Here is a 20,282-nt window from a genome sequence, read left to right on the forward strand (position 1 = left end):
CTAGTTGGAGAATTCAGAGTAAACTTTCCAAAAGTTTTCAAGAGGTCCAATTAGCATACCTGTCTAAAATAAATGGTAGCTGTAGAATTAAAATGCATTGCATTTTCTGTTATTAAGAATGCATCATGCTGCAAACAGTTCATTAATTATCAGTTAGATGACGAATCAGATGTCACATTAGATAATATTTATATACCAAACAGTCTAAATAGCCAAATGTATAGCTTTTGATAATTGCTGAACCAATTTAGGGTAAGTTGTCACCGAAATCGTTATGAACTTGTCTAAATTAGCTTCTTATTTGAACTTTTTCTGCCTTATGGTGAAAAAGTAAACTACATTTAAAGCAGAAATAGTTTTTGAGAAAGGTTACCTCAAATTGTTCAAGATTCTTATACATTCCTTCATGAAGTTTAGCCCTCATGGTCCCGAAATCCATAGGCTCTTCGATGATTTCATAGTAACCCTCAACCTTGTAAAAAAGTAGAAAACAATACAAATCATAGCTGAAAAGAGAAGGAAACGTTCACCTTATGAAATGACAATGTAAAAACAAGATATGCACCTCATTCGGGTCAACTGGTTCAGCAAATATCTCATAGGTATCTTTCCTGCAATTTTCAAAAACATGTATCAACGATTCAACATAACGAAGAAAATTTATAGCAAGGTATTTGAAATGTATATATGACAAAATTAAACCTTTGTAATTTGTCAAGGATAAGCTCAAGTATTTGTTTTTCCGGCAACCATTTTGCAGATTCAGTCGATGGTTGATCTAATACAAGCACAAAGTCAGAACGAAGTTCATTTTTGTTGCAAAATCATACAGTACAGAAAATGTACAGTGAGACTTGTCAAGGAAGAAATTAATGAGGTTAACCAGTAGAGGCAGCATGAACTCCAGTCTTAAGGCTATCTTTATCCTGCACAACCTGTTGATCTGATAGAGAAAAACAAATAGACTGCAAATTCAACAGCAGCATTTCATTGAAATACAAGAGCAGTTAATTTAATCGGCAAAAAAGACTCACCAGTACTCGTTTGATGACCATCATCGCCATTTTCCACTCGACCCTGCACAACACATTTTAAAATGGGAATTTGGAACTTTAGTGCAAACAACAGAAAGGGAATTGGGGGACTTGATATAGTATCCCGGGATTAATAAGTTAACCAAACAACGGCAAGTAAACCAGACTAACTAGTCCAATTTAATTGAACTAGTTACGAGCCACCAAACGAGAATATTGTCACATCCTATCCCACAACAGTACTAAAATTTGAAACCGAGTGCAAACAACATAATGTGAATTGGGATATGATACACGAAAACCCCAACATTTATAAGTTCACCGAACAGCAACGAGTACACTATAGTCCAATCTAACTGAAATAATCGGGTCCAGGACGAGCCATCAAACGAGATGTGACGATACAATAGTGTCACAAAGGGAAACAGAAAACAAGAAGCAACTTTCCTGGTCCAGTGGGGAAGAAGGTGCAGTGGCAGCAACTTCATGAACAGGTCTGAGTTTTCTCTTCTTTCTGTCCCTTGTCCAGAAAGCAGGTCCCTGATCCTTCCCCACCTGGCTTTTCAACCGCTGCCGTGTACAAAAACGACTACCAGCATTAGCAGTTGCGGTAGGACCAGCCGCACCCGCAAGCCTCGGCAGCTGATCAGCCTTACATGCTTCCAAAGCGGATAATCTGGGGCTCCTCCTGTGGCCCTCCACCTTCCATTTTAACTTGTCTAATTTTCTACTGCGCAAACAGTTCATGAACAATTACCAAAACCCACAGAAAAAAGAAACCCACATTGTTAAAGTTGAAAACTTTCGGACCAAAAAAAGACAAAGATGAGAACTTTCGGACATCCTCGTACATTTTTGCACGCAGGAACAAAAACCCACCTAGACATTTTCACAAACAACAAATGTATCAGCTTTGCCGGGGTTTCGGGGGGTTTAGCTTTTACCGGGGGGTTTCTGTGTTTCGTGTTGGTTTATAAAACAGAGGAAGGAAGAGGTGGTGAAAAATGCAGGTGAAAAATGTGAGATCAGAAGGAGGATCATGAGAGATTACAGTTTTGCAGAGGGTTGATGTTTCTTTGTATGAGAGATATGTGAATATTCTGGTTAAGGTAAAATTGTTAAACCCCAAATGTGTGTTTCTATTTGGTGCCTATCTTGTTCCATACCAGGCTCCCCCAGCATTATCCTAAAACGATGGATACAATTATTATTTTCCTGATTTTCTTTGTAATGTAATAATAACTGAAAGTTAGTAATTTTCACTCTCTTATTGGTTGGAGATGCGACGACCTAATGTCGGAAAATTAACAAAATTAAATTTGATTTATATTGAAGAGTTCAACTTTTAATTATACTAAAGCTTTTTGTAATAATAGTAATACTCCAGCAATTTTTACGTTAACACACTAAACTCTTTATTTTAGTTTAAAAATTGTGAAGTCTTTCGTTTGGAGTGCAGATAACTAAAACAAAAATGTCAAAATCTATACCTAATTGATGGAGGGAGAAGGGCAATTTTCAATTTTATATTAATTCAATAGTCAATACAGTATGAAGAATAACTACTTAGCACTATGGCCTAGAGATATTCAACAACTCATGCGTAAGTGAGAGATATTAAATTTGATTATTGAATTGCGAGTTCACTAACAAGTTATTATGACGAGCTTATTATGATGATTTTTTGGGGTACGTCCGGAGTACTCCCCAAGAATTTTTGCTTATTAGCTGAGTCCAATTTCACACCCTTTATTGTAAATATACTATTGTAGTGAAAACAAAAATAACAGTTGAAAAATATGGTCAATAATACTTGCTGGGACTCTACAGTTCAGAGACTTTCTTGAGTGCTTCGAAGTATTCATTTTAAATGTTTTAACAGTTAAATCTTTATTTAAAAAAAACATCAAAATCTAAAAGTTAAAATACGCAGGAGACCGTGTAAAGTGTAAACACAGCAACCCAAACCCAATGAGGTTCCGTTAAAATATTAGCAAAGCTAATGAAAAAAGTTTAAAATCTTTGAGTTTAAATGAAAATGACAAAAATGTATTGTAAATGAATAGTATTAGGATTAACTTTTTAGAATAAAAATGTGATTTTTCGTTAAAATGAATAGTACCGGGAACTTTTCGTTAAAGTTCTCCTAAAATATTTTGCATCACACGATCGAGGGAGGGGAGAGGTGATTTCATATTTTACCAATGTCAGGCTCTTTTCTTTGAGACATCACTCACAAGAAGCAAACGATTCCACTGCATTTCAGGTAACACATGTTGAGGAATACTACGCTCATTCGCCGCTACATGATCGAGTCTAAGCCTGCATGAGGTGTTTGAACCTCAAAACCTCATTCCGTGACACTATGATACATCGACAACTTAGGGTTGCTCAAACATTCGTCAATAACAATGAAAAATTGATGCATTGTAGTATTCATAATGCATTATGAGTACTACTACAATGCATCAAAAACTCAAAATCACTCCTACGCTCATGGGTTTTTAAGCCTGGTGAAATTCAACTGATATAAAAGCGATCAAAATATGTATTAGTAGCTTGAAGGCAATAATGTCTTGGAATTTGGATACCCTTAACAAAAAAAAGGAAAGAAAGCACTTTTTTATCTTTGGAAAATTAAAGTGCCTATGGATTAGGTTGGTGACATGGTGTTATGGTTGCTAGTGGTAAAACCTACAGCTATATTATTCCAATTTCACAAAAAATGGCCAGTCTTAGGGGCCCACACCAAAAGTGAAGGTAGAAATTGGATCCAACAGAATCCTCTCCTGATCTCTTTGGTGAGGATCCTGAAGATTCGTAAATTATGTCTATTCATCGTATATCGTGCGATTATTTTTTTATCAAGTATTGTTTATGTTTATTTTTAAATAAAAATATTTAAAATAATTTCTGATCGCATGATATATAATAAACAAACACGATTTACGAATTTCCGAATTCTTTCCCAATTGACGATCTTAGTGCCACGACAAAATCTAGGACCATAAAGCTAAACCGTAGGCCCTACTGATCGAACGGTGGTGAGTCACAGTGACTCAAATCATTCGACGCGCCTTATATCACTGATCGCGTTAGGCAGAAAAGATGAAACAAGATGGACGGCCGTGATTTCATGAGACGTGCGCCGTGATTTCACACGCATTCGACTTGCGAGTTCACAAAGTTCCTTTCCTTCCCTCATCTCCTTCATTTCTCCAACGACCGAGTGAGTGAGACCTTCGTCTACCCCAAAACTCACGTTTTCAGAAATTTCACTGCATTTCTCAGATCGGAGCTTTCTGTAACGATCGGAGTTGTTGGGGTTTTCGAAAGATCGGAGTAGTTTTGCTTTTGGGTTTCGTCTCTTTGGTAATTGCTCTGAACCCCCAAAAGATTTGAAATTTCTGATAACCCAAATTGTAATTTGTGTTTTTGTTGTGGAATTTTCCTTTTTCTCATTGTTTTTGAGGATTTGTTGTTAGAATTTGTATAAATGGCCGCCATTGCGTTGTGTATTAGTAGAAAAATGGGGTTTCAGATGCAAATGACGAGATGGGTATGTATGTTTTTGCAAGAAAAACTGGAACTTTTTGTTGAGGAAGAAGATTGATACTGATTGAGAGATGGGTCTACATTTTTATAGTCAAATTTTTGTTAGAGACTGCTGGCTGAGATTACTGTCAGCTCAACATCTGTTTTTCTTATGATTTCTAGGCTTTTAGATTAAAAATTGTTAGCTTCAATTTCGGGGGTTTTCCATTTAACACTAACTCTTTCGAGTTTGGGGAATTTCTCAAATAATTAGTGCCCGTTGTGTAATTGGTTTTTCTTTTGGCCGATGGATTAATGCTACTATCACTTAGCTGCCCGTCTGCGTGTTTTCCTTCTTGTAATCATCCTATGTTTTCGGATGGAACTTTGCTTTTCTTTGTTCATGATCTTGTGGTCTTCTATCAGTTTCAGATGGATGCAGCCTCACAAAGTTTCTTGGAAGAGTTGCTTCGGTCCGCTGTCGACAATCATGAGGATAGTGGTGTGGTAAATGAACATTCTGGGCAGCCTGCAACGTGTGCGCTATGCCAAAGGGCTATTTCACCCGAGAATGAGGCGACTGGAGATGTTGAAATTATGTGTGGGGACTGTAAATTTCTGTACCTTGAAGATCTTGGTTCCCCCTCACATGATTCTTATCAGAGGACGCCGCCTACAAGAAGAAGAGCTAGGACTGGGAGTTCCGAGTCACTTGAGAATACTTTTTCACAACAATTCTCGCATATGATTAATCTGGTGCGGCAGAACCAATCCCCTGGCTCTGGGATTGAGGAATTACCTGTGGGTGGTGATTCTGCTGCTAGGATACCGCTGCGCACAAGTAACCGTACTACACCAAGTGGGTCTAGAAGATGGCGGCGGGTGCTTTCTGATACTGAAAGTGAGGGTTACGAAAATGTGGATTCTTTCTATGGAGAAACTGAATCAAATCTCAGTTTTGGTCGGTACAGGGTATTTCATGGTGAGAGCGATGCAATTTCTTTAAGTGCATATGGAGGGGATTCTGATGCTTCTGTGGACCTACATGGTTTCCTGGATACTGAAACGATTATTCCACCGGATGATGGAAGTGCTTATGATAGTGATACTGACATTGATCCAATGCATGCTGGTCTTAGCCAGTGGAACTCAGATGACACTGAGGACGATGATGATGAGGGGGATGAAGAAGATGATGAGTGGGAAGAAGCCGACGTTGAAGTAAACATGGTTGAATCTAGAGAAACCCCGGGTGGCCGGCTTCGTAATCTTTTAGTTTCGCGTCCAGGCAGAAGTAATGGACCATCCATTGGGCGCCACCATACATATTTTCCTGATTCTGAGGGTACGTTTCATTGGAGAATGAGGAGGAGGAGTCAAATATATACCCGTACCCTCTTTTCTAACGTGGACGAATCAGAATTGCTGCCTTATGATGGAAATTCTGGTGATTATCTTGATGCTGGAGGCTTTGAAGAATTGCTCGAGCATCTTGCTGAGGTTGATAGCTTAAGACGAGGAGCTCCTCCAGCTTCTGCGTCCTTTGTGAATAATCTGCCTCGTGTTGTCATTAGCAAGGAACATGACAAGCATGATGACTTAGCCTGTGCAATTTGCAAAGATGTATTGACAATTGGTACTGAAGTGAATAAGCTTCCCTGCTCTCACCTCTATCACTCTTTGTGTATTTTGCCATGGTTGAGTACACGGAATACTTGTCCACTCTGTCGATATGAGCTACCGACTGATGACAGAGACTACGAAGAGGGGAAACGGAACGTTAGTGCTAGAGCAGAGATCCACAATGTCCGGCAGCAGAATGCTAGTGTGGACAGTTCCTCCGGTGCTTTCAACAGAGCTTATGAAGATGAGGAGCATGAGCAGAGTGCAGCAAATAGGGAACCAACCACTAATGGCTCGAGAGGAGAAAATAGTCGGGGGAGATGGTTTCTTCTCGCAGCTGCTCCAATTGTCAGTCTTGTGGGTATTGTTCTTGTGCTGTGGTTAGGAAGTCCGCTGTTGGAAAGAAGAGGTCTGGCAGGAAACCAGAACTTCGCCAATCAGGCCCGCCACCAGAGTCCTATCACCGGCGCCTCACCCAACCACAGGGAGAACAGAAGCCGGAGATGGTGGTCACTTTTCTGAGGAGGGTTCGTGAAACGTTAGTAAATATCTATGCTAAGTTTGGTATTTCTGCTTTCCCGAGTCCCGACTATTGTCCATTTGCCTGTAGCTGTCGTTCTGTTGCAGATCTTCAGTGAGTTTTTCGAATTGTTGTAGAATCGTGTCAAAATTCGGTCCCTTGTAAGTGTGGCTCATCACCTTTTATGACCAAATGTGAGTTTAGTTTTAATTGTAATAGAGGTTGAATTTCAAAATGCGAACAGCAAGTTTCTTCGTTTCGATTCAACATTGAAGGGAGAAATATCATTAGACGAAGTTCTAGTTTGTTTTTTGACACCTGATTTACATTTAACATAGCTAAAGGTCGCACATTGACCAAAGTCTAGCTTTTTAAGATCACCGCGAAACTCGTAGCTTTTAAAAAACTTTGTAGCTCAGGTAGTTAAAGAAGATTTTTGAATAAATTTTAGTGGTATTCGATCTCCCCTCTCCACGTTGCTTGCTTGAAATATAAATAAATAAAATCACTTTGCAAGGCATCAAAGCATTCACCCACCGCAAGTTTGAATTCTCTACCCGATAGGTTAGATTATAATGTCGCTTGTACCAAAAGGTAACGTTGGTTATTTATCCGTACTCTTTTTGCTAAGTTGCTTAATTTGTAAAATTTTATAAAAAAAGTAATTGCTTCCACTATACAACCAGTTCGGGGACTAGATTGCCCCCATTAATCCTTGGAAAAGTGAAAACACACAGGCCCCTGCTGAATGTAGACAACAGCGGCCCTTGACGGACTTCAAATATTAACGGACACAAGGGCAGCTGTCATGACAAAATTCACGGCCGGGCGGGATGCTCCTTCCTCCGGCTCAGTTCACCGTGAAACAGGTCGACACCTTGCATTGTACACGAACGAACAATTTCCAAGTTTAACTATTAACATCGACTGTCGGAAAATCAATAGCACAAGGTAGATAGGGGTGAGTGGCACAGCAACAACTTGTGCAAGTTCTTTTCAGAAGAGTATGTTGAGGTACAAGACGATCCAACCAGCCATGGAGAAGATGGCGAATATATGCACCCAGAACAGAACGGCAGCTGCCTCTCTTCCGCAGCCTCTTAAATTTGCAACAGCACCTGCGGACATGGTTTCATGTGTTAATATGAAACTGTGATGTCAATTTGAAGTACAGTCGAGCTATCTATATAATTTAACATTTGTTACCAGAGAGGACAGATGTAGGCATTGTGTGCTGGAGCAGCAGGACAAACCGGAACATCTGGTCATTGGCAGGGAGGAAGCCGAGCTTATCAGCTAACATTACAACGCCAAGTCCTACAGGGGGCACCAAGACTAATCGTGCGAATATAATTGCAGCAGTTGTTCGTAGACCAAGTTTGGAACTTCCCGGACCTGCAAATAACACAGAGATGTCATGACATATTCATCTAAATCCAAACAAATTAGGTGGATGCTTATGACGAAGGGATGTCAACTCACCATCAACAAGGTTGCCACCTAACGCCAACAGAATGCATGGAATCATGGCTTCCCTGATAATCACCAATATTGTGAGATTCTTCTCACAAATAAAACATGAAATTCAACAGAATCCACAAAAGTAACTTTTATTTCCATAGGCATCTATCACAAACATATTCGACAAGAAAAAGGTTATAGGAATTGTAAGTCCAATGTTTCAGCTATTTTACTATTCAAGTTCATCAATATTCCAAGTTGCAATTTCTCGGTATAGATTATATTAACTTTTATTCATCTATCAATATCAAAAAACACTGGTTTATCTATCAGCGTCAGCATTCTTAAACAGGAGAAATACAAACGAAATTTAATGGGAAAATATAGCAAATTAATAACCAACAGCATGTGGATTGAAGACAACCACCAAATATTATCAGTCAACACGGAGTATAAGATTCAACTGAGCATACCCAAGGATAATGCAGCTGTCGGTGAAGAAGAAAAGTGGACCATCAGATGTAAAGATCAATTTCTTTAAAAATGGTATGGTTCCAAGTGCCATGGCCAGGATCTGCAGCAAAATTGTGCATACTAATCAGAATCTGCTCGTCTTAACGCTCCAAATGATAAAATTCAATAATAAATAGTTATAAAATTAGTTTGGAGGATAAATCAAACTTACAGAAGCTATTATAGGTGGTTGAAGAACTTGTTTGAGCTTCAACTTCTCATAGATGAATACGAAGAACTTTGTAATCTGCGTTGAGTCAGGACATGTAATTAGGAACATAGTATATACTAGAGACAACAACACAATAAAGCAGTGAAGTGAAGTAAAAATCTCAACTTTCAAGTGCGAAGCTGTTAAAATTCATGGATCTATATATCTAAGCGATAGAAAGTTGAATAACTTTAAGCTGCCTATCTTTGCTATCAATTTTTTTCCCCAACAACATACCTCCCATCTTGCCAAAATAAAATGTATCCCTTTTCTCTTTTTAGAAGGATGAAATATTTTGCATCAGGACAGGAAGATGTTTAGGACTAGATGTGGATGACTAAATTCATTCTTACCTTAGGCTTATTTGAAGCATTTGACTCAGTTTCTGCAACCTCTTCTCTACGTGCTGTCTCTTCTTCATTTTCGTCAGGTGTAAGCAATGGAACTTGATCAGGTGTCGTGCCATTTTGAGGGCTTTTGATTGGGAGTTCTTTTTCCTCAATGTCAAAGGTACCTTCTGGAGGGGGGGACAGCATTTGAAATACATACGTGTATAGAATGATTGCACCAACCTATAGCGGCATCAGCAATAAGCTACAATGTTTAATACCTTATCATTTATAAGTTAATTAATGCACCCGAAAATCTTATGTATTGCATCACTGCATAATTGCAACTTGGATTCAAGTATACAAGCTGTGGGGATCAAAAGTGAAACGAAAATTACCCACTGGCCAAATGAAATATAGGCAGTCCCATCTGTTTTACATGTGGTTGAATCACCGAAAGGGTTCGATTTGTCTCTACATAAAGCTGAAATTAGAACCAGTGGCACATTCCCGATGTTTCCTGTAATCAATGGTATTAGCCAACACATTATGCACAAAGACCAAGCAGCAAAAATGCAGCTTATATAGAAACTCAATGCTAAAATGTATAGAAGGGGTTTTTCTAATTTGTTAAAACTATTGATACAAGGGTTGTCAAAAAGCATACCTATACCAATTTGTACAATTGTAAACTTGAAGAAAGGGTACGGTGGGTGGACAAGGGATGCAACAATATAACCTATTATGGAGCCTGTAGTGCTACCAAGCACGACATTCACGGGAATAAACCACCTGTAAAAGGAGAAATTTCTAGTTCAGAAATAATGCATTGGGATTTTGGCTACGTGGAACAAGATCCAATTTTGCATCATTCCTTGGTTCGGGCCGAAGAAGCAATGTCACAGTAAAACTAAATCTTACCACTCAAGCATTTTCTGTAGGGTGATGGCTTGTCCAAGCTGAGAGAATATCAAACATGGAAGCAAGAGCGAGAAGACCAACTGCAGAAAATAGTTGGAAAATCAGTTATACAATGCAACAAAAATGTGGCTTATAGTGCAAAATTGCTAAGGGCTCGTTTGGGACTGCTTCTGCTTATAAGTTCTTCTACTAGAAGTGCTTTTATTATAAACATGTAGAGCTTTTATTAAAAATCCAAGTGCTACGACCAAGAAGCACTTCAAACTTTTTCTCCCAAACATAATCAAAAGCGCTTTTGGTTGTTAAAAAAATAAACTTAGTCATTCCAGACGCAATCCCAAAAAGTCCCTAAAGCTTGGGAGGTGACAAGAGGGTTTTTCTTACCCCGTTCAACAATTTCCTTCCACTGGCTGGGAAGATGTTCACATACTTGGAAGCCATTAGAAGCCCCAAGGAGCAGACTGTAAAAACCTTTGCTATGGGAAGCACGGCGATCTTGATTGTCCCAAGTAACGATTCCCCTCCCGCTTGATTCACCACTTGCACCGCCGCCAAAATCCTCTCCATGTTTTCCCCCCAAGTTTCTTTTACTGCAGTGTCTTCAATAATCCCAATTCACACAAATTCCTTCTCATGCAAAACCCGAACTGGGTTTTCGCACAATTCAATTCTCGATTCAGAATAACACCCCCTGAAATTACAATTCCGGATTGTAAAAAGGGGGATTTTCAAAAATCCCTCCTTTTTCCGGTGAATCCTCTCTTGCACTGCAAATTCCTTCCATCAACAAAAACAGACACAAATAAGAAAACACCCACCATCTTAAATATCAAATCCCAGATAAAATCCTAGTGTCATTGTCGAAATATAACTCCTTGGACGCAACAAAACAAACATTATCCAAATCGACATAGAATTAACGTAAACCTAATCAAATTAGAAGATATAAAACCATGTGCAACAAGGAACCCCAAAAATCCCAACCTACATTGTCGTGTTCATCGGGCGGTCTAGCTGCCACGGATCCCCCGGCGAATTCGCAGCAGCCAAACCCTCTAGCAATCGGGAAAAAGAACCAAAAAAAAAAAAACAAAAAGAAAAAAACACAAAAGCTCAACCCAAATATAAATATAAATAAATAAACAGTAGACAAGATGTGAAGAACAACGTAGGAAATGGAGAAATGAGGAATCCGAGATCGGAAAAAAACTACAAATCAAATAAAAACAAGAACAAAACAAAGAAACTGAGAATTTGGGTGGTCTGAGTTTACCTGCTCTTTTGCTTGCTGTGCCTCTTTCTCTCTCTCTCCCTCTCTGTTTGGTGACAGTTAAGCTGGCGGTTTTGCCACCGCCCTCTCAAAAGCTTCTGCTTCTCTAATTTCCGATTTATATATTAAATTCTGATTGATTTTTTTTGTTAATCTCTTAGTATCGGGATTCTGAAACTCGGAAACGTCGACGGCTCTCTCAGCAATTTGTATGGTGCGGCTTGGCTGACGAAACTACCCTCGGTGTTTCCATGTATTACCGATCTCGCCCTTCCATACTTACCCTTCCCGCTTGACCGTGAGGAACTCTAGGATTCCCTACCAACGAAACTTCCACGCACCTGCATGTGGACCTCTTTTTTGGAGTCGTTCAATTTTCGTTTTTTTTTGTTTTTGTTTTTGTGGTAAAGAGCAAATTTGAGTTGGATTTTCTATTTTATCATGAAAATAAAAGTTGGAGATTTTTATTTTAATTTTTAAAGAAAGTAAATTTCTTGACATGGATCATGAAGTTTTTTTATTTTTTATTTTTTTTAAGGGTAAGTTTAGGGAGCATGGTTATCCCATTTCAGGATTAGAGTATATTACAAGTCTTTTTGAGGACTTATAGGGAAGGTTTTAGTCTTTTTATTTTTTTTATTTTTACAGATCATCCATCAAAAAAGATTGTCAGCATCAAACTTGCACATAAATTTTGATTTAGGAAAGAGAACGATTATTATTAATTCACATGTCCTGGTTAGCTAAATGAATCGTGAAGTTATCACATCGTTTAATTTGTCATTTGTAAATCATTCGGCTTGTCACATCGTGAAAGGTTAGGAGAGTTGCCTTGCCTTGCGGGTCTAGTCTTGCCTTCATTAATTACAATAATAGAAAGATGGCCAGTTTCCATATACTTCTATTTCTTCCTATTTTGTACAGTCATAGTTAAGTTACGTTAACATTTTATATTAATTTTTTTATTGAGATAATAAGATAAAAAGCAATAATAATACAAAATGTTGATGTGACTTAACCATGATCGTACAAAAAAGAAGGAATGAAAATACATGGGAACTGGGAGGGCAGAGAAACCAGATCTTAGAAAGATTTGTGTGATGTATGATGACATGACACAAGTTACTAGCATTCTGTAGTGTTCTCGTTGATGCGACGAGTAACTCATCTGTCTAAGTAAGCTTATCTTCTTTTCTTTTTAAAGTGCCAAATACCCCCTTAACTATCACAAAATTGTCAATTATTTTCTAAATTAGTAGAAAGCTGCCAATTATCCCCTGCCGTTTGATTTTAGAGAATTTTATCTAAATTGCCATTCAGTGGTGTTATGTGAGAGACATGTAATATAGTTTCGGGGACAAACATGAAATTGAACTCAGAAAAACAGTAAGATTCAAGAGAATTTCATCCAAATAATTCGAGAGAAATGAGTAATTGACATTCTTGTGATAGTTCGAGGTAGCACTAGCTAGATGTTATGTCACCATAAGACATATCACGTTGGTATTGTTTGGATACAACAATTAATAAATAGCATTTCTTCCCAATAATGTGAGTAACATCATCTAGCAGAAGTAATTTAAAGCATATCTAATGGGAGCTTTATAACCTAAATAAATTGATAATCTTGAGTTAAAATTGAAAGAAGAAAAAAAAAAAAAAAAAAACCTTCTAGCCCAACAAAATTTGCTTTGTCAAATTAAAGGTTAGGCACCTTGGGTTGCCAAACTAACCTCCGATTCTTGCCCAACATAGATATGGTCTTAGATTTTGAAAATCCTTATGCCTAGCTTTGTCTCATTTAACTTTTAACCAAAAAAATCTTAATTATTGGTTTTAGGATTCCTCTCGATTAATGGTTAATTAAAAAACCTTAACAAATGATGAACGGATAAACGTTTCACCTAGAAGTCTAGACTAGTAGAAAAGTCGGTCCCTGGCTGTATTTATAGGGACGTAAAAGGTGATCGTTTGAAGGGTAGTTGGTTGAGGAGGAGAGATTTTTCAGTGTGACGTGAATACGGCATGATACATTACGTGTCATTATATAAATGATGAGATATGTGTGTTAAAAAGTTAATAACTTAAAAAATAAAATTTTCCACCACTTATATAAAAACACGTGATATACCACTCATGTTCCGGTCATAATAAAAAATTTCTCGTTGAGGAGGGTGGGGAGAGAAAGGTTTAGAAGTTGTGGAGTAGGTGCTGATATCTTATAAATTTTGATCACATTTCATGTCATCTTAAATATAAAGAAAATAAAATTCGAACGATACAGAGATGATTAGTATGGCCCCTGCGTAAAAATGACACGTATAAAGTGAGAAATGGTCGAAATTTTCTTGTTTAAAAAAAAAAAATATAAAGAAAAAGGGCGCTTTGGAATGTTTGTTGAGGAATGGGGACGATGACCCTCCCTTCAACCAATTATTCATATGTTAGGACGTTGGATATATATATTGTTGTATTGTGTCAGCTGGAAATATTAATAATAAGAGGAAAAAAGCCTTACAAAAAATTAAAATTCAACAAAAATATCAGATTCAGATCAAATCGAAAAAGAAATGGCAATAAGTATATACATATATCTATAGAAGATGAAGTCACATACGTGGGTTGAGGACAAACAATGAAACAAAATGAACTACTCTTTTTTGGTACTAGGGTTTTTACTCGACTAGTTTCCATGCAATAAGCTTTTGGAATCTCCTCCACATGATAATCGTGTTCCGATCGAGTACCCTTGCACACTCAGTTGACTCGACTTAAACGAACTAGGGTTTCGTGTATATGATGAATGCTAGCAACTTTTGTATTTACTTTGTATTTCAACATTTTCAGCTCTCGTGACTAACATAAATTAATGCTATTAGGAGAAGGAAAGAATTGGAGAACTTGAAATTTTGGAAATGAGAAAGCAGGGAAAGAGAATCGTATCAATTTCTCATCTTAGTTATCTAATTCCTATTTTTTATATATATTTTATTATTTTTTAGAAAAAACTCGACGGTAGAAGGAAAATTTTATTGATAACGAAAAAAAGAGGTACAATTAGTTAGGCTCATAATACAAGAAAGAAGGATAAAAAAATAAATGAAAAATAAGGGGAGACATAAACCTTACCCTTATAGAAATAAAAATAACAAAGATACGAAGGAAAGAGGGAGGACATGAAACCTAACCCCTCTAAAGCCTAACCTAAAGGTCTAATCTATTTTTGAGACATACCGATCTAACACCTTTTCAATTCTATATGTGTTAACTTAGTGTTCATGGTTTTGATTTTAGGACTTAACTTCTCACTAAACCATGCTGAGTGGCACTATCAATCACTTAAAACTTGTCATGTGGTAAGCCTTGATTATAATTTTTAACATATATTCATTTTTAAAACTCTCATAATTACTATTCCTCTTAATTAATCTACAACATTGATTCATCTAATGACTCATGGTTTTTTCCTCTTTTTATCCCACTCTTTTTTTCTTTCATCTCAAGTTTTTTCCCTTCCCCGGTTTATTGTTTGTGTCCAGAATATTTTTACAAATCTTGCACATCTAGGGTCATTTAGCGTCCTAGTTCCAAGGTATTGATATGGCAACTCCACACAACATTTCAACATTTGACTCGCAATCTTTTTCGAGGAAAACACAGACATACGTAATCTTTACTGAAAAGAAATAAAGACCCTTAACTGAGTAACATATTGGGCACTAGTGAAATAGCAATTTCTCAATGATGTTAGTTTTCTTTTGAATGACTAATGAAATCATCTATCTATATATTTTTCATCTTCCATTTGGCCTTGGACTTTTTTCATTGGAAATTATGAACAAAATTTCGTTTTAAAATGCTTCATATCAGAGAACTTGCAATTGTTTGCTTCCAATAATATAAAAAATTGGGGGCTTTCCTTTTTGCAGAATTTTTTGAAAAAAAACTAGAAACAAAGTGAGGGAAGAAAAGGGAAGAATGACTGTTACCACCGCAAGTGGGAGAGGGAGGGAGGAACCTTTATCATATCATCCGTAAAAGAAGACAATAATCTTATTTAAGCAAGCTCACGATCATTTGGATTCATGACATGCAATTTTGTCATCGGTAAATCCGATTTGTAAATTCTCTTCCACATAAAGTGGATGACAATCAAATCCGAAAACAACATGAGAACTCTTCCTTTCCAGCACTGCATGCTTCCCATCCCCACAATACTATTGCTCCACGTGGACCCAACTGTCAACTACGGAGGAATTGAAGAAACTTAGGGAAGAAGAAAGTAGTGTGAACAGGAGAATTAGAGAGAGTGTGCAATATGATATTGTAATAGATAATGACTTGATGAAATTATTACATGTTATATGGTAATAACCCTCATTTTCCTATTACAAAATTACCCTTAGCACTCTTTGCTTATTACAATAATACCTTTAATAGATTTAACCAACTCGCAACCAACTAACTTGTTCAACTAATACACTATTGACATTTGCCATATGAACATTACTCCCATTACTCCCCCCCCCCCCCCCCCTCAACCATAGTTGAGGAAACATTGTGAGGCTGTGGTTGAACAAACAAATTGACAATAGAACAAAATCATAATGGAGTAACAGAAGATGCATCACCATGTTTGACAGATCCCAAACCAAGATTGTGACGGTGTTTATTGAACACAGGACTATGTAAGCCCTTAGTAAAGACATCTGCAACTTGCTCTTCAGTAGGAATGTACTGGACTAAAATATCACCATTTTGAACCTTCTCTCGTACAAAATGGTAATCGGTATCAAGATGTTTAATCTTGGATCGAAACACAAGATTAGAGCAGATTGCAAGTGCAGATAAATTGTCACATTGCAAGCAAGGAGGAGAAGGCAAACATTGATTGAGATCTTTTAGTAAAGACCGAACCCAAAACACATTTGTAGCATAGTGAGCTAAAGCTTTATACTCTGCCTCGGTTGAACTTTTAGAGACAGTTGATTGTTTCTTATCTTGCCATGATATAGGATTATAACCTAGGAAAATCACATAGCTTGTAATTGATTTCCTTGTGTTTATATCGGCTGCCCAATCAGAATCAGAATAAGCATTGATGGATAATGCTGCAGACTTGGTATACCTCAACCCATAAGTAACTGTCCCTTGCAAATATCGAAGTATCCTATTTACTAAGTGAAAATGAAGATTAGTAGGTTTGGTCATGAATTGGTAGACCATGTTAACAGAATGTGCAATATCTGGTCTTGTAAAAGTCAGGTATTGCAAGGCCCCGAATATGCTTCTGTATCGTGTAGGATCGCTAAAAGGAGTACCTTCCGCATCAAGTAATTGAGCATGTGGTTTATAAGGTGTGGACGTAGGTTTACACTGATCCATACCTACTTTAAGTAATAACTCATTTGCATACTTCGACTGACTAACAAATAGAGAGCCATCATCTTGATACTGAATATGAAGACTGATAGAGTAAGTAAGAGGTCCTAAATCTTTGAGATCAAACACCTCAGCCAAAGTTGTAATCACAGATTGAACTTTTGAAATTGAGGAACCAATCAAGATGATGTCATCAACATAGAGTAAAAGGATAATAATATCTCTATCATATTCTTTGACAAACAAACTAGTATCAGACAAAGATGTTTTGAAACCCAGAGAAGGTAAGTAGCTAGTAAACTTTGAATTCCATGCTCGATGAGCTTGCTTCAAGCCATAAAGAGATTTTACTAACCTGCAAACATGATGGGGATAAGTAGGATCTATAAATCCCTGAGGTTGTGCCATATAAACTCCCTCTTCAAGATCTTCATGCAAAAATACATTCTTAACATCTATTTGTCTTAATTTCCAACCAAAATGAGTAGCTAGAGCAAGAATTAATCGAACTGTTGTGTGTCGAATTATTGGACTAAATGTCGCAAAATAGTCAAAACCAGGCTGTTGATTATAGCCCTGAGCCACGAGTCTAGCCTTATATCTCGAAACAAATCCATCTGGGTTTTTTTTAACCTTGAACACCCACTTACTTCCAATAATAGTCCTATCGGAGGGAACATGAACCAAATACCAAGTACCCTGTTTGTAGAGCATTAAATTCCTCCTGCATAGCTGCCTGTCATTGTGGCTTAGAACTAGCAACCTTGAAAGTTTTAGGTTTATCAACATCACACACATCAGCTAAGAAAGAAAATCCTTTAGTAAAGTCATCCAAGGATTGCAAAGAAGCCAATTTAGGTTAGGAACTAAGATAAGCAGCATAATTTTGTCTTTGAATGACACCAGTTTTCAATCTAGTTTGAATACCTGAAGATCTAGTGCTTGGCACATTGTAAATATGTACCTGTGATATAGAAGACTGAGCAATTGGTAAGATGACCTGAAGTTGAGCAAGATCAAGGACATGAAGCAAATGAGGAGTATTAGTGGATGAGGAAAGAGTAGGACTTGAGAACCTTAATGTTTCAAACTCATGACCAGAAGAGTTAGACATCTGTTGACCTTGTAGATGCCTTATATTGACTGGAGTAGAAGAAGTAGAAACATGAGGCACACTTGTAGCTGAGTTTGAAGTGCTAATTGTATGAAGTGAGATGTCAAGTTGAAATTCCCTTGTAGATTGAGAAACTGGTATAGGTACGAACACTGATGAAGTATTTGAAGAATCAGTATAATCACTGGTTATATGTCCTGACCTTGGCAAATGAACTTTGTAAGGAAAAACAGACCCATCATATATTATATGCCTCGAAACAATGCATTTTCTATAATGTTTGTCAAAATACACCACACCTTTGTAACCTGGAGAATAGCCCAAGAAAACACATGTCTAAGACCTAGATTGCAGTTTATTGGCATTGTAAGGTCTCAACCAATGGTACACTGCAGTGCCAAAGATCTTTAGTGAAGTCAAATCAGGTCGCTTCCCATATAATAAACCATATGGAGAAGATATGGATAAAAACTTACAAGACATACGATTGATAAAAAAAACTGAATGAGCACAACCAAAGTACCAAAATTCTAAAGGAAGACTAGCTGCAGTGAGTAGGGTAATAACTGTCTCCACAATATGCTTATGCTTTCTCTCAACAATTTCATTTTGCTGAGGAGTATAGGGGCAAGATAACATATGTGTAAGTCATTTGACAGAAAGAAATTCTTTAAAAGCTTTACTGGTATACTCTCCCCCTCCATCAATTTGTAAACACATCAAAGACTTGCCAAATTGATTCAAAACAAAGTAGTAAAACTTTGTAAAAATACTATACACATCAGACTTGTTGCACATTGGATATACTCAAGTGTATCTTGTATATTCATCAACAAAGATTACATAATATCGATATCCATCTAAAGAATTTACAAGTGATGGTCCCCACACATCAGTGTGAACCTTATCAAAAGGAAACAGACAATGTTCAGTCCTAGATGGAAAAGACATTCTTGACATGTTACCCTGAAGACAAGAAGTACACACACTGTGCTTATCATCTATATTATTTTGAATGCTAGACTACTTAAGCATACAAGATTATATTTCATTAGAATGATGCTCCAACCTTTGGTGCCACCTAGTTGACTTCACCATTTGTCCTACCAAAGCAGCTGATCCCATAACTGCAGACTGTACTCTTTTAGTTTGATTAAGAACTAGAATTTGAAACAGTTCTTTGATACAGGACCTCCCTTGTCTTCTTGCCTTGCACAAAGAAATTATACTCATCACAAATGAACCAACTCTTGTTATCTGCACAAAGTTGTTTAACAGACAATAAACTTCTTGCAATATGTGGTACATATAGAACATTGTTCAAAATAAGTGAATGATCCTTGGTCTTGAGAGTAGTGGAGCCAATGCTCTTGATGGACATATTTGCACCATTACCAATTGTGATCTTCTTATTGCCTTCAAAATGAGCAACCTGTGACAAGCTACTGACATTTGCAGTCATATGGTGGAAGAAACCTGAATCAACAATCCAAGCATCACTAGGATAGACTTGAGAGGTTTGTTGAGTTGCCATTGCTGTCATGGATGATGGAGGTGATTGACTCTGATAGGCATAGTTTCGTCTATGATAACACTCAAGTGCAGAATGACATATTTTGCCACAGATTTGACACTTAATCAAATAGCCAGAAGAAGGACTAGAAGTGTTCATGTGAAAACAATTAGATGTTGTGTGTCCATTTTTATTGCATATATGACATTTAATAACAGTGTGCATCCTTGCTTCAGTATTACCAGACCAACTTGTATTCATATTCTGCTTAAAACCCCCAGAATTGTAGTTTTAACCTTTGTACCCAATATTGTTCTTATTTGTATAAGAACCCCTGAAATTTGGCTCATCGAAAGATTTAGAACCTGAACCAAACCTGGAATTAGATGGTGGAGGCTTAGGTCCAGAGTTACCCACAAAACCATAACCAAAATGAGGTAATGGAATATATGGAGATTGAGAAGAAGAACCAGGGAAGAACTGCTAAGGATACATAGGATAGTCAGGTTGATAGGTAGAAGCATTAGGATTTTGTGGAGTAAGTTGTGAAGACCCATATAGAATGTGAGTAAGAACACCCCCAGTACTTGTAGGTATATGGCTGTGATTCTGTGGATTAGACGATAAGCCATTGGACAAAGAAGACCCTACACCAGACCCTTGTACATATAAAACAGATAAGCTCTGAGATAAAGAATTAATCTCCCATTCAATCTCATTTTCAACCTCAAGTAATTGAGCTCTAAATTCCTTCACGGTAAGAGTAGAGTCCTTAGCTAAAATGACAGTTCTAATAATTGCATATTCCTTAGGTAAACTAGCCAAACTAGCAATGATTACATCATTATCCGACACAG

At 37.3% G+C, this 20,282-nt stretch overlaps 2 protein-coding genes, 1 long non-coding RNA gene and 1 other non-coding gene across 7 annotated transcripts; 2 read left to right on the forward strand and 2 right to left on the reverse strand.

Annotated features, from left to right (window-relative positions):
* Positions 1-63: 63 nt before the first annotated feature.
* On the reverse strand, positions 64-596 carry LOC137722988 (uncharacterized). Its single transcript, XR_011066836.1, has 3 exons — positions 566-596; positions 374-472; positions 64-128 (listed from the first exon to the last, which is right to left on the reverse strand). It is a non-coding gene; the product is annotated as an uncharacterized lncRNA (long non-coding RNA).
* Positions 597-4,257: 3,661 nt separating this feature from the next.
* On the forward strand, positions 4,258-6,946 carry LOC137722990 (uncharacterized). 2 transcript variants are annotated; one of them, XM_068462131.1, is made up of 2 exons: positions 4,258-4,406; positions 4,995-6,946. In XM_068462131.1, the coding sequence occupies exon 2, from the start codon at positions 5,001-5,003 to the stop codon at positions 6,711-6,713; it is 1,713 nt and encodes a 570-aa protein (XP_068318232.1). In that variant the 5' UTR covers positions 4,258-4,406; positions 4,995-5,000; the 3' UTR covers positions 6,714-6,946. The 2 variants fall into 2 exon arrangements, with proteins under 2 accessions (XP_068318232.1, XP_068318233.1); XM_068462132.1 differs by having other exon boundaries at positions 5,001-6,946.
* Positions 6,947-7,342: 396 nt separating this feature from the next.
* LOC137722991 (protein PIN-LIKES 6-like) lies at positions 7,343-11,582 on the reverse strand. 3 transcript variants are annotated; one of them, XM_068462134.1, is made up of 11 exons: positions 11,424-11,582; positions 10,531-10,923; positions 10,147-10,226; positions 9,893-10,017; positions 9,624-9,745; positions 9,250-9,468; positions 8,858-8,932; positions 8,646-8,746; positions 8,194-8,246; positions 7,918-8,106; positions 7,343-7,829 (listed from the first exon to the last, which is right to left on the reverse strand). In XM_068462134.1, exons 2-11 carry the CDS (start codon positions 10,711-10,713, stop codon positions 7,708-7,710), a joined length of 1,269 nt encoding a protein of 422 aa, XP_068318235.1. In that variant the 5' UTR covers positions 10,714-10,923; positions 11,424-11,582; the 3' UTR covers positions 7,343-7,707. The 3 variants fall into 3 exon arrangements, with proteins under 3 accessions (XP_068318235.1, XP_068318234.1, XP_068318237.1); XM_068462133.1 differs by having other exon boundaries at positions 11,420-11,582; XM_068462136.1 differs by lacking the exon at positions 11,424-11,582 and adding an exon at positions 11,135-11,259.
* A 2,078-nt stretch (positions 11,583-13,660) lies between these two features.
* On the forward strand, positions 13,661-13,764 carry LOC137724018 (U6 spliceosomal RNA). Its single transcript, XR_011067141.1, has one exon. It is a non-coding gene; the product is annotated as a U6 spliceosomal RNA (small nuclear RNA).
* Positions 13,765-20,282: the final 6,518 nt, after the last annotated feature.

Source organism: Pyrus communis, chromosome 17 (genome assembly GCF_963583255.1).
Source record: "Pyrus communis chromosome 17, drPyrComm1.1, whole genome shotgun sequence".
Classification (NCBI taxonomy): domain Eukaryota; kingdom Viridiplantae; phylum Streptophyta; class Magnoliopsida; order Rosales; family Rosaceae; genus Pyrus; species Pyrus communis.